This window comes from Mus pahari, chromosome 6 (assembly GCF_900095145.1).
Source record: "Mus pahari chromosome 6, PAHARI_EIJ_v1.1, whole genome shotgun sequence".
Lineage (NCBI taxonomy): Eukaryota > Metazoa > Chordata > Mammalia > Rodentia > Muridae > Mus > Mus pahari.
The window spans coordinates 67,810,788-67,824,364 of NC_034595.1; the positions used below are offsets into that span (position 1 = coordinate 67,810,788).

Here is a 13,577-nt window from a genome sequence, read left to right on the forward strand (position 1 = left end):
GAGAAAGCCTGTCTCAAAAAACCAAAACCAAAAAAGAAAAAACAAACAAACAAATAACCTTTCGTCGGGCAGTGATGGCGCACGCCTTTAATCCCAGCATTTGGGAGGCAGGGGATTTCTGAGTTTGAGGCCAGCCTGGTCTATAAATCTTAATTGAAATCCTCACCTAGGGCCTGGGGATGTATGTCAGTAATAATAGTGTGTGTTTACATGCCTGTGACACACACACCTACATACTAAATTATCCCACCTATACTGTGGGATTAAATTACCTTAATTTACCGTGTCCTTTTTTTTTTTCCTGGAGAAGAGGGTTATCAAGTCTAGGTAAAGTCTATCTGTACCATTATGTGGGTAGCTAAGCAGCCACACATTCTCTGGTATTGGAGGAAGTAGTAATACATATTTTAGAGATGTACTTTTTCATTTTTTGTTTTGTTTTGTTTTTTTCGAGACAGGGTTTCCCTGTGAAGCCCTGGCTGTTCTGGAACTCACTTTGTAGACCAGGCTGGCCTCAAACTCAGAAATCTGCCTGCCTCTGCATCCCAAGTGCTGGGATTAAAAGCGTGCGCCACCACACCTGGCTGAAGTTTTTTATTTAGAGCTAAAGTGTTTAGAAATGATTATGTTTACAAGTTCATTAGGGTGGAGTACTGGTTTTTGAACCTGGCTTTATAAGAGGAAGAATGGCAAGGACAGTAGGCCAAGTCATGCTCTATACCACCACAGGACTGCCGGGAAAAGGGCCATTGTTTGAAGTGATCCAGCTGAGGGGGTTATCACAGGTGGGTGCACCAAACCTGCCAGGTAAATGAAGCCTTCTTCTTTACGAATTTAACCTGCTTCTCAGGTATTTCCTCAGCAACCCAAAGCAGTCAATTCCATGCCCTTCAAAGCAATCTCATTTTCTTTTCTTTTTGAGATAGGGTTTCACTGTTGTAGCTCTGGTAGTTTAAAACCCAGTATGTAGACCAGGCCAATCTTTAATACATAGAAATCAATTCATCTGCTTTTGCCTCCTGAGTGCTAGGATTAAAGGTGTGTGCCCCATGCCCAGCCATAAACTCCTTCCACCTAAGAATCTGTGTATTCCACTGTCACTGAGAACCAATTTATAGGCCATGTGCTGGGATGCAGAGGTGATGTTGTTGCCTTTTTGTGTTTGTTTGTTTGTTTGTTTTTGAGACAGGGTTTTTCTGTGTAGCCCAGGCCCTTCTGAAACTCACTCTGTAGCTAAGGCTGGACCTCATGGAGATCCACCTGCCTCTGCTTTCAGAGTGCTGGGATTCAAGGCATGTGCTCCCACTGCCTGGTTTACTGCCTGCCCTACCTTAAGTAAAGAACACTTAAGTACAATGAATGGCTCCCAATGAGTTTTCTGGATTTTGCTTAAATTTTTTTAAAGATTTATTTATTATTATTCATAAGTACACTGTAGCTGTCTTCAGACATACCAGAAGAGGGCATCAGATCTCATTACAGGTGGTTGTAAGCCACCATGTGGTTGCTGGGACTTGAACTCAGGACCTCCAGAAGAGCAGTCAGTGCTCCTACCCGCTGAGCCATTTCACCAGCCCCTAAGTTTTTTATTATTACATTTCTTTATTTCTGTGTGGTTGTGTGGTTCTGTGGGCATGGTGCACATGTGGAGCATAAGTTCAACTTTGGAGAGTCAATTCTCTTAATCTATTACGTGTGTTGCAAGGATCGAACTCAGGCTTGGCTGCAAATGTCTTTACCTGATGAGCCATCTCTAACCTTCATTTTCTTTTCAGTGGTTGGAGTTACTTACAACCATGGTGGCCTTGGCGTCCTCGGATCATAGTCTACTGGGGAAAGAGAAAGAGAAATAATCAACAATTATAGATGTGACATGTGTTCTCTCTATGACAGAAATATATACAGGAACAGTATATACAGAAAAGGCACACACAAAAGACAAGCAGAAAGAGAACCACTCCCCACCCCATCCTCCAAAAAAAGAATTGCCAGGAAAGTTGTTTCAAAACTAGTAACTCTTAGCTGTAAATTCATTTTTAAAAAATTATAATCTTAGGCCGGGCGTGGTGGCACACGCCTTTAATCCCAGCACTTGGGAGGCAGAGGCAGGCAGATTTCTGAGTTTGAGGCCAGTCTGGTCTACAAAATAAAATGTCAAAGAACAGATTTAGTTAATAAAAATGTAATATTAAAAACAGAAAAAAAAAAAAAAAAAAAAAAAAAAAAAAGATAATCTTTTCTCTATCCCGGCTAGCACCCAAATAAATGAAACAAATACTATAAGATTTATTTGATCAGATTTATTTGATAAGCTTCACAGCACAATAACTGGGCATTTATTAACATATTCTATCCCTCTAAGGTACTCTGCCTACCTCCCAGCCAAAATCCCAATGATACTTACATTTTTAGTATTGATTTGCCTCTCTCTGCTTCAAGTGTTTTTACATGGTATCTCTCCAGACCCCTTCCTCGTGGCAACTCCTCTCTTCCTCCAGTCTCTCTCCTTCCCTTAATAGAATGGAAAGTCCAGCCCTATTCTCATTTCTACCCAGCCATTGGTTGATCAGGTTTTATTGACAGATTAGAGAATAAATGGGAAGCAACGTTTACACAAACTTAAAGCAGGAGATACTTGGAATAACCATTACAATGCCACGTCGGGATTGTAACAAGGTATGGGGGCCGAGGAATCAGCATTTGGATAGCACAGAGATAATCTTTACACAGCGCGCAAAAACACCATGCCTATACTCAACTCGGCTTTCATGGATAACCAAGAGTCAGGCCAGCAGTGACTAGGATATGGGACAGCAGGGCGCTCTGCAGCTTCATAATGCACTCGGAGTAATACCAATACCATCACAGCCATCACAACTGGAGCCGCATAAGGAATGCAGGAGGGAGGAGAGCAAGCAGACAGAAGGTAAAGGGCTTGTGTATCAAGCTAAGAAGGAAGGCTGAACTTGATGCCAAGGCAAATGCCAGAGGCAGAAGCAGGAATTTGAAATCATGTGACATGTGCGTAGTTGGGACAAAAGAATGTTAACTACAAACCCAGTGATGTGCACAGTTTTGTGTGTATGTGTGCATTGTTACTTCACAACTAGAAAGGGCCAGCATTTCCTGGCTCATGAACCATGTATAATGAGCCTTGGCTGGCCTGCTATTTCAAGCAGGCTGGCCTCGAACTCACAGAAATCTGCCTGCCTCTGCCTCCTGAGTGCTGGGATTAACGATGTGAGCCACGACACTGGGCTAAAGATCAGGTTTAGGAGGAGATTGTGAAACCTCTCTTACTCTCTTTTTCAGGTGTCCAAGCCATTCCCCCACATGAGATGATTCTGCTCTGAACCCTTTTTGGTTATACTGGTCTCTAACTAGAGTTCATTTGTCAGTCTTGTCATTCCTTAGGGGAAAATGGAAGGAGAGAATGTAAAGAAACCTCTAGAATTACCACATGTGTTCTGCTGAGGAAACATGACTAAGTGCTTTAAGGGAGGTGAGATCACTGCTCGTGGTTAGAGGTGTGGTGGGACTAAGGATGAATCACTGAGGCGTTCTTGCTCACAGCTAAAGCTTTCCTTTCCCAACATATGCTTTCTCAGTCCTTGGTGACATTTCCATCCCCAGTCACATTTGTCAAATGGCAAAGCCACTATGACTATCTTCTGTTTGAGACTAGGTTTCTCTACAGAGCCCTGGCTGTCCCAGAACTCACTATGTAAACCGGGCTGGCCTTGAACTCACAGAAACTTGCCTGCCTCTGCCTCCTCAGTTCTGGGATTACAGGTGTGTACCACCATACCCGACTGTGGCTTTGTCTAAAAAGCAAGCCAAAGAGCCACTGTAGAGGGTATGCATCTAGTCCCAACATCACCAATCTTCTTCCTCTCCTCCTCTTCCTCCTCCTCCTCCTTTTGTTTGTTTGTTTGTTCGTGTTTCAAGCCAGGGTTTCTCTGTGTAACCCAGGCTACCCTGGAACTCACTCTGAAGACAAAGCTGGCGTCGAACTCAGAGATCTGCCTTCCCCTGCCTCCTGAGTGCTGGAACTAAAGGCATGTGCTACCACCATCTGGCTCATCATCTTTTTTATTGTAATGTTTTGAACAAGAAAGGACCCCTTTCTTAGGAAGTTGTGGCAAGGACAAAGGACTGGAAATACAGTTCACACAAGGATATTTTCCCCCTGCTTCTTGATGACAAAACTCCCCCTGTCAATGAGGTCAAATGGGCTGGAGATAGCACAGGCTGGAATTCACCAGCCACTTATATAATGTTCTCTAGTTCAGTGGTCTCAACCCAGGATGACTTCCTAACGGGTATGCTGCTAGAATTTAGAGGGCAAAGGCCAAGATGTTACTAAATTTCTTATTATGCACAAGACAGGCCCTAACCCCTTAATAAGGCTTATAGGATTTTAAGTGTCCATAGTGCCAAGATTGAGAAATAACAAAAACAATATTTTTACTTACAAAGATGTGGCTTTGAAACCTGAGACCTAGCTGATTCTAGTACATAGATGAAGTTTATTGTCTTATTTTTTTATATATGCATTGGTGTTTGACCTGCATGTATGTCCATGTAAGAGTATCAGACTCTCTAGAACTAGAGATATAGAAAGTTGTGAACTGTCATGTGGGTGCTAGGAATTGAAGTTCAGTCTTCTGAAAGAGCAGCCAGTGCTCTTAACTGCTGAGCCATCTCTCCAGCTTGCACGGATGAAATTCTTTTTTTTTTTTTTTTTTTTTTTGGTTTTTTGAGACAGGGTTTCTCTGTATAGCCCTGGCTGTCCTGGAACTCACTTTGTAGACCAGGCTGGCCTCGAACTCAGAAATCTGCCTGCCTCTGCCTCCCGAGTGCTGGGATTAAAGGCGTGTGCCACCATGGCTGGCTACAGATGAAATTTAATACCAACTTTTTTTTTTTTTTAAATTAGATTCTGGGGTTAGGAATTTTACTCCGTGGTAGAGTACTTGCATGGCCCTGGATTTGGACCTAGCTCCAGATACAGTCTCACAGCTCCCTTGACTAACCTGGAGCTCACTGTGTAACTCAAATTGGTTTCAACATTGCAGTAATTGCCTGTCTTTTTGCTTTTGCCCTCTGAGTGCCAGGATTATAGGAATGTGCCGCTGTGCCCAGCTTTAATAGAAACGTATTCTGAATCACCAGGATTACCTCATAAAAGAACCATCTGTGGTCTGGTTTCCATGATTTCTTTTGTATTTGTTGTTACAACTAAAGAGACCATTTAGTTTTAATAGTATATATGTTTAATTTTAATGGTGTATACATCTAGGAAGGGTTGTCCTGGAGGTAGGTTGGCAAGTTAATGTAAAAAGTGTTGGCTGACTCGAGTTCTGTCTTATGCAGAATTGTTGAACATTAATGGAGCTGCCTTGCCAGTTACACTTAGGTAGCTATGAAGTGGGAACAATGGCTTTTCATAAGTCAGATAATTGTCTACCATAACAAATTAGGCCCAAGGCAACTACTGACAAAGAACACTTTGATTAAAGATTCTATGCTCCTTTACAGAGACTAAAGAAATAAAAAGGGTAGAACTGAGTCACCATCCAAGGGTGTAGTCAAGGTAGGAGCCTGACTCTCGCAATCAGGACCCTTTTCAGACAGAGCATCCCCTCCAGGAAGCTCAACCTGTGTGTTTTCCACCCTGTTTTTTTTTAATTTTATTTTTGTTTTTGTTTTGTTTTGTTTTTTAAAAAATAAAAGCTATATTTAAAGGCTGGAGAGGGCTGGAGAAATGGCTCAGTGTTTAGGAGTACTGACTGCTCTTCCAGAGGTTCTGAGTTCAATTCCCAGCAACCACATGGTGGCTCACAACCATCTGTAACAAGGATCAGATGCCTTCTTCTGGTGTGTTTGAAGACAGAGACAATGTACTCACATACATGAAACAAACAAACAAACAAATAAATAAACAAATCTTTTAGAGGCTGGAGAGCTGGCTCAGGAGTTAAGAGCACTTGTTCTTCCAGAGGACTTGAGTTCAGTTCCCAGCACCTGCAAGATGACTCTTTACAGTCTATAACTGTAGTTCCTAGAGATACAAACCCCTTTTCTGGCCTCCTTGGACACCAAATATGCACATAGTACACATACATACCTTCAAGCAAGATACTCATACATGGTTAAATGACCTAAATACATCTTTGAATAGGGGGAAAAAAAACCCAATCAACCAAACAACCAACCAAAACCATGTGGTGGCGGTGCACACCTTTAGTCCTAGGAGAGGCATGCAGATCTCTGAATCAAGACCAGCCTGGTCTATAGGGCGAGTTTCAGGATAACTGTGTGAGTAAGTACACGTGTGTGTGTGTGTGTGTGTGTGTGTGTGTGTGTGTGTGTGTGTGTGCTTGAGGAGGCCAGAGACATTGTATCCCCTGGAGCTGGAGTTACAGGTAGTTGTGGGCCATCCGACATGGGTGGTGGGAACAGAACTTAGGTCCTCTGCAAAAACAAGTGCTATTAACTGCTGAGTCAGCTCTCCAGCCCCTGACACTGACTCGGTTCATGAACATGATTCACCTTCATTTATCTACATGTTCTCCAATTTAGAATTCTATCTAAGTTTATTATTTTTAATATTTATTTTGAGATAGGGTCTCACTTGTGCTCACCTGCCTGCCTCCAGTCTATTATGGCATGCAAATGGAGATCAGAGGACAGTGTAAGGTAATGAGTTCTCTCAATTCATCTGTAGGTTCTGGGAATTAGACTGAAGATGTTAGGATTGGCAGCAAGTGCCTTTACTCCTGAACTTGCTTGCTGACTAGAATGGTAATTTTCTTTTTTTTTTTCTTTTCCTTTTTAATTTTTTAAAAGTTATTTTTATGGATATGAATGTTTTCCTTGCATATATAAAGTGTTTCCAAATATATGTATATATATATATATGCATGTATATATATGTGTGTGTATATATATGCATATATATATATATATATATATATATATATATATATATACACATATGGTCCCATGTGGATGTAGTTTGTTCTATAGCTTCTGTCTACCTAGCTCGTGGAAGGCTCGTTCAATCTGTAGCATCAAAATATAAAATTAGGGGGCTGGAGAAATGGCTCAGGAGTTAAGAGCACTGACTGCTCTTCTATCCTGAGTTCAATTCCCAGCAACCACATGGTGGCTCACAACCATCTGAAATGGAGTTCGATGTCCTCTTGTAGTGTGTCTGAAGATAGTGACAGTATACTCATATAAATAATAAATAAGTAAACCTTTTTTAAAAAGGGGGGTCTACAGTATATATATATATATATATAATATCTGGCTGGGCGGTGGTGGTGCACGCCTTTCCTAGCATTTGGGAGCCAGAGGCAGGCTGATTTCTGAGTTCGAGGCCAGCCTGGTCTACAAAGTGAGTTCCAGGATAGCCAGGGCTATACAGAGAAACCCTGTCTTGAAAAAAACAAAACAAAACAACAACAACAAAAAAAAGAAACCAAAAACAAAACACCAAAACAACAAAAGAAGTGTGAAATCTCTCATTATAATTCATAGCAATAATCTCAGCATTTTGGAGGCTAAGTCACAGGAACCTTCCTGAGTTCAAGCCAGTCTAGGCTATATAATGAGACTCAGACTCCATTTAAAAGAACAAAGGGTAGGCACAATGGCTCAGCAGGTAAAGGAGCTTGAGGTCAAGCCTGATGATCTGTGATCCATCCCCAGGAAACACAGGGTGGGTGGGAGGAGAAAACTGATGTCTGAAAGCTGTCCTCTGGCCCACCTTTCTCTCACAAGAAAGAAATTAATAATGACAACCATTTACCCTCAGGATGGGAAGGAAAAAGGAGAAAACTAAACAATAAGGCTGGAGAGAGGCACCATGAATTCAAGTGCTGGATGAACATGAAGACTTGGCTTTGGGTTCCAGCAACATTGGGGGAGAGAGGACTGTAGTTGCACAGCTGTCTATAAAACCCCAGGACTGTGTGGGTCGAGACAGGAGCATTTCCACCAGCTCTGTTTCATGTTTCATGCTTCTTTATAGAGACACAACCAACATCTGCCTCTGGTCTCTGCTCAAGTGTACAGGTACATGACTCTGAGAACACACACTTGAGCATATACCACACATGAGCATACACATATGTCACACTCATACACACGCACACACACACACACATATACACACACTTGAGTATATATACACATGAGCATACACATATATATCATACACACACACACACACACACACACACACCGAAAAGTAACTGAACAAAAAAACTACTGTTGTCAAGAGAATTGATAAATGCATAAAAGGCCAGATGCTCAGGTAGCATGACATAGCACTTCCCCAATTCTATCCTGGTGCAAGGGCCGTGGGAAGTAGTGGGGTTAACTCCTCCATCAACTGGAAATGAATAATGTGAAATAACCTCATGCTGAGAAGGAAAACGAAAGTCACTACTGTTGTAAAGGATGATACATACTCAAAGCTTCAGATACTCAGCTAGCATGACATAGCTTTTCCTCTATTTTTTATTCTATTATGTTACTAATAAGAGTTAAGAGAAGTCTTGAGGGGCTGGAGAGATGGAGTGGTTAAGAGCACCGACTGCTCTTCTGAAGGTCCTGAGTTCAAATCCCAGCAACCACATGGTGGCTCGCAACCATCTGGAAAGAGATCTGATGCCCTCTTCTGGTGCGTCTGAAGACAGCTACAGCGTACTTAGATATAATAATAAATAAATATTAAAAAAAAAAAAAAAAAAGAGAAGTCTTGAAAATAAAAGTGCCGCCGGGCGGTGGTGGCGCACGCCTTTAATCCCAGCACTTGGGAGGCAGAGGCAGGCAGATTTCTGAGTTCGAGGCCAGCCTGGTCTATAATAAATAAATAAATAAATAAATCTAAAAAAAAAAAAAAAAAAAAAAAAGAAAATAAAAGTGCCAGCGGTTTGGCTTCATGTGCCTTTAATCCCAGCACTTAGGAGGCAGAGACAGTTGGATCCGAGTTTAAGGCCAGCCTGGTCTAAGGAGTGAGTTCCAGAACAGCAAGCACCATACAGAGAAACCTTGTCTCAAAAAACCACACATGCACGCACACCCATACACAAGTCATTGTTCCTTATATGCGACCTTACATAAAATATAATCCTATTAAGTCTTGTCTTTTCTTGCCTATACAACGGAATAAATCTAACATCTTTCTTTGGGAGTGGGGATGACAATTCGAGACAGGGTTTATCTGTGTAGCCCTGGCTGTCCTAGAACTCGTTTTGTAGACCAGCCTGGCCTGGAACTCAAGAGATTTCACTTGCCTCTGCCTCCCAAGAGCTAGAATTAAAGGCATGCATCAACAAGTCTGGCTAACTCTAGTATCTTAATATAAATGACTAGTGTTTGTTAGTATAATACCTAAATTTGCTGTGGTGGTAGGTGTTTTGTTTTGTTTTGGAGACAAGTATCTCCTTTATCCTCCAAGTAGCTCAGCCTCTTGAGTGATAAGATTATTGACATGCATCTGAAAACCTGGTCCATAATACTTAGTTCTTACTGTACAATAGAGATGTGAACTATTATTTCTGTTGTAACTTTTTCATCTCCCTCATTTAAAGCTCAGAACTGCTTCAAGGCTATCTATTCAAACCAGGAAAACCAATTCCACTTAGCTGAGGAGAGAATAAGCCTGTAGACTCAGATAAGCATTACTTCCTGGAAAGCTGTCCCTGACCTGGGTTTATTGATTAGTCCTTTTAACAGAGTTACCAGCTTTCATTTGTCCCTTGACTTGACCATTATGCCTAAACCTCTACGGCCTAGAAAAACAAATAAAATCTTCAAACTGTTGTGTTTCCATGTCTGCCCCATCCTTGTAGCACGACTTTCTAGAGGGTAAAGTTTGGATTACATCCATCTCTGGGTCCCTAAATCACACAAAGCATGTGATATAAAATGGGAACTCTGAGCTTTGTAGCCATCAGGCCTCCTCTCCGACCCCCAAGGTCTCTATGTTGTCCTTGCTGTCCTGGAGCTTGCTATGTAGGCCAGGCTGGACTCAAAACCACAGAGATTCTCTTGCCTCTGCCTTCCCAGTGCTGGCCATCAAGCCTGACCCCTCTTTAACTCTTTTTTGATTTTTTTTTTTTTTTGCGACAGCATTTCTCTGTATAGTCCTGGCTGTCCTGGAACTCACATTGAAGACCCGGCTGGCCTCGAACTCAGAGCTCCATTAGTCTCTGCCTCTAGAGTGCTAAGAAGGTGAGTGTCATCACTGCCAGGCTTGGAACAGTGACTTTTTAACTCAGGAAATTGACCACAGAGCCCCAGTTTTTAAAACCACAAATCAGTTTAGTGACAAGCTGAGATTCAGAAAGATTTAAGAATAATGCAAGAAATGGCTATGAAACAGAAAAGCAGTAGCCAGTAACCTGAGACCAAGGGAGGCTGCTCCGAGAGGGGAGGGTACCGAGGGCCAGACTAGAACAGGAGTTTTTGTTTTTGTTGTTCTTAATGATTTATTTCTTTTCATTTTCTGTTCATTGGTGTTTTGCTTGCATGTATGTGTGAGGGTGCTGGATCCTCTAGAACTGGATCTACAGTTGTGAGCTGCCATGTGGGTGCTGGAAATTGAGGCCGGGTCCTCTGGTAGAGCAGTCAGTGCTTATAACGGCTGAGCCAGCTTTTCCAGCCCTAGAATAGGTTTGTGAGGCTGGGGTGCAACTGAGAAATATTTGGGTGCACAACTCCCCTGAACCTGGTTTAATTTTAGACGTGGCCTTCCATGAGCACTAAAACAGACCCTTCCTCTAGTTTGGGTCTTGACTGCAAAGCACGCAGGGGTCCTGGGAATAAAGAGAGGCACGGATTACCTGGGTACTCCGACTAAAAGAGGAGGTGACTCAAAGGGCAGTGCTTTTCTACCTCTGAGGACAGCATCAGTGAGAGTGTGAGCGGTCCCGAGACCCCCTCCACTCCAGGCCCATCCAGGGAAAGCGCTGAGTCATCCCCCGTCGGCCGGCCAGGGTGGGGCGGGGCCCAGCCAGGTCCCCCTCCTCCCGCACCCCCCGGCCCGTGAGAATCTCGCGAGACCTTTGTGGGTTATAAAAGCAGCTCCCCGCGCGCGCTTTCGGGTGACCTCTTCCTGCGTTTCTGTTTGTGAGACCTGTGGCTCGCTCGACCCTGGTGAGTGTGCGGGCATCGCCGCTGAGGAACGCGGCTCGCGCCCATCACTGGTTCCTTCTCCCTCTGGCCGGTCCCGGCTCGTCCGGGACGGTCACGGGCTGAAGCGGCTGGGCGAGGCCTGGTCCCGAGAGTGCTGAAGCTCTACTCGCATTCTTCACGTGGCGCTCAGTTCCCGGACCTGTTGGAACCCTGAGGCGAACGTTGAGTTTCCTTCTCTCCCGGCTCTCCGGTAGAGGGCGGAGATGGCTCGGTGGGAGTTTGTGCTGGAGCTTACAGCGCGCACTGGGTTGTTGTGCCCTTGTGTTTCCTGAAGTGCTGGGGTGGGTGATGGCGTGAGTGGCAGGAACGTCCCTCCAGCGAGATTGGGGCGTGACCTTCTCTGGCGTTCTAGTCCGATTCCCACGGAGAGACGTCTCAGCGGCCGGAAGTCGCTTTTTCGGGACTGGTTGAGTGTGGAAGTGCTGGGCCACGTTGCAAAGCAAGTTTGATTAAAAGATGGTTTATGTTAGGGGGCACACCAGATAGGTAGTTGCTATGCTGCAGGTGCAGCATGTCCCTGAAAAAAGAAATACAGTTAAAAGTTTTTTTAAAGTTTGCGATGAAAGATGCTTTTTTTCTTGGCGTTTCTTTTGGTTATTGGTGTTACGAATCAAGAAATTTGGAACTTGGATTTCAACTTGCATTCATACTGAGCGGCGTAAATTTTCTTTTAGATTGTGGTTTTTATTATGTGTGGTACCCACCCGCCACCGCCAGCTAGTTAGTTACAGGTGGTTGTGAACCCATCCTAAGTGGGTGGAGGAATCTGAACCAGGGCTTTCCCCGAAAGGAGCAGTGTGGGCTCTTAAATTGTTGAGCCATCGCTGAAGCTCCTAATATTGTACATTTTAACAATTTGTCTTGGTATTGACCTGGATAGTTAGTGCAGAAATTGGTTTCTCAGCAGTACACTGACTTCCTTGTATTTTTCTACAATAGAGTTTCATGTAACTAGGTTGTCTAATTTGGCTAGCCTTGAATTCCTAATTTTTAAGCTTCTATTTCCCAAGTGTTGGGATTACACTTATCCCAAACCCTGCCTATAAAGTAACCTTGTTATGTACCTCTGCCCCAGGTTCTTGGCCTAGAGATCAGAAGTTTTAAGGTTTTTTTCTTTTAAACATTTTATTTATGTGCGTGAACCTTGCAGAAGTCGCTTTTCATCTTTATGGGCATTCTGGAGATTGAACTAAGGTCATCAGATAGCAAGTACCTTAACCTACACAGCCTCCTGAGTACAGAAACTTTTTGAGACAGGTCTTGCCTCGGTTGAGTATCCTCCTCCCTCAGCAACCAGAGTACTGGTACGATGCCCCACTGTCCCTGGTATAAACCTAAAGAAAAGTTTAAGACAAGGTCTCACTAAATAGAGTGGCCTCAAACAAGTTATACCGAGAAAACTTAAGCTTAAACATAACACTTAAAGATTTGAAGCAATAAATGCCAATGTCCTGGCATTGATTTGCTTGGGATTTTTGTGTCTGTTCCATTTCCTTCCTGCTTCTCCCTAATGAATATGCAGAATAAAATGCTATTGCAAAAACTGGTTTAGAAAGGGTGAGAGAACTGACCTATTTAGACACACTGTGGAGCTGTTTGCAAGTGAAAACAAAGGCTGATTTTCAGTTTTTACCCAGGAGTTAGAAGAGCTTTGGGTTGGGACCCTTGACTGTGAGCCTGTGCTGAGTTCCTAGGTAGGTGAAAGCTGTTGCTTATTTAGAATAGGGTTTACATTTCTTTGTTGTCTTTTTTCCAGCTGATAGCAAGATGTCTTCAGGAAATGCAAAAATTGGGTATCCTGCTCCCAACTTCAAAGCTACTGCTGTTATGCCAGATGGACAATTCAAAGATATCAGCTTAAGTGAATACAAAGGTAAGATTAATTAGAGAGGCCACTTTACATGTCTTTATGTTGATGTGAAGTCAGGGTTAGGACAGTGATGACAAGGGTAGATATCCTAGGTGTGAGTCATTTCTAGAGAAAGTATGCTTTATTTTTTCCCTTAGCATTTACCTGATTACCTTTTTTTAGTGGTATTTATTTATTGGGGGAAATATTTTTTTAAGTTTTATTTATTTATTATATATAAGTACACTGTAGCTGTCTTCAGACACTCCAGAAGAGGGAGTCAGATCTCCTTATGGATGTGGTTGCTGAGATTTGAACTCAGGACCTTTGGAAGAGCATTTGGTGCTCTTACACTGAGCCATCTCACTAGCCCCAGGGGAATTCTTGTATCCTGAGGTACTGGGGATTGAATTCAGTGCCTTAACACGCTAGCAACACTCTACCACTGAATCCATTCTCTAACTTTATCTTAGCTTTCGGGGTATTTTTTTGGATTTTTTTTTTTTTTTTTTTT

At 42.9% G+C, this 13,577-nt stretch overlaps 1 protein-coding gene and 1 long non-coding RNA gene across 2 annotated transcripts in view; one reads left to right on the plus strand and one right to left on the minus strand.

The window, feature by feature from the left end:
• Positions 1-10,494: 10,494 nt before the first annotated feature.
• On the minus strand, positions 10,495-11,536 carry LOC110322922. The gene is made up of 3 exons (XR_002380612.1): positions 11,450-11,536; positions 11,156-11,353; positions 10,495-10,835 (listed from the first exon to the last, which is right to left on the minus strand). It is a non-coding gene; the product is annotated as an uncharacterized LOC110322922 (long non-coding RNA).
• Prdx1 (peroxiredoxin 1) overlaps positions 11,097-13,577 on the plus strand; it is a 14,958-nt gene continuing 12,477 nt past the window's right edge. Inside the window, exons 1-2 of the mRNA XM_021199868.2 lie at positions 11,097-11,175; positions 12,971-13,087. Of these exons, the coding sequence (XP_021055527.1) occupies positions 12,982-13,087 (106 nt within the window). The 5' untranslated portion in view covers positions 11,097-11,175; positions 12,971-12,981. The remainder of the gene's footprint in view (positions 11,176-12,970; positions 13,088-13,577) is intronic.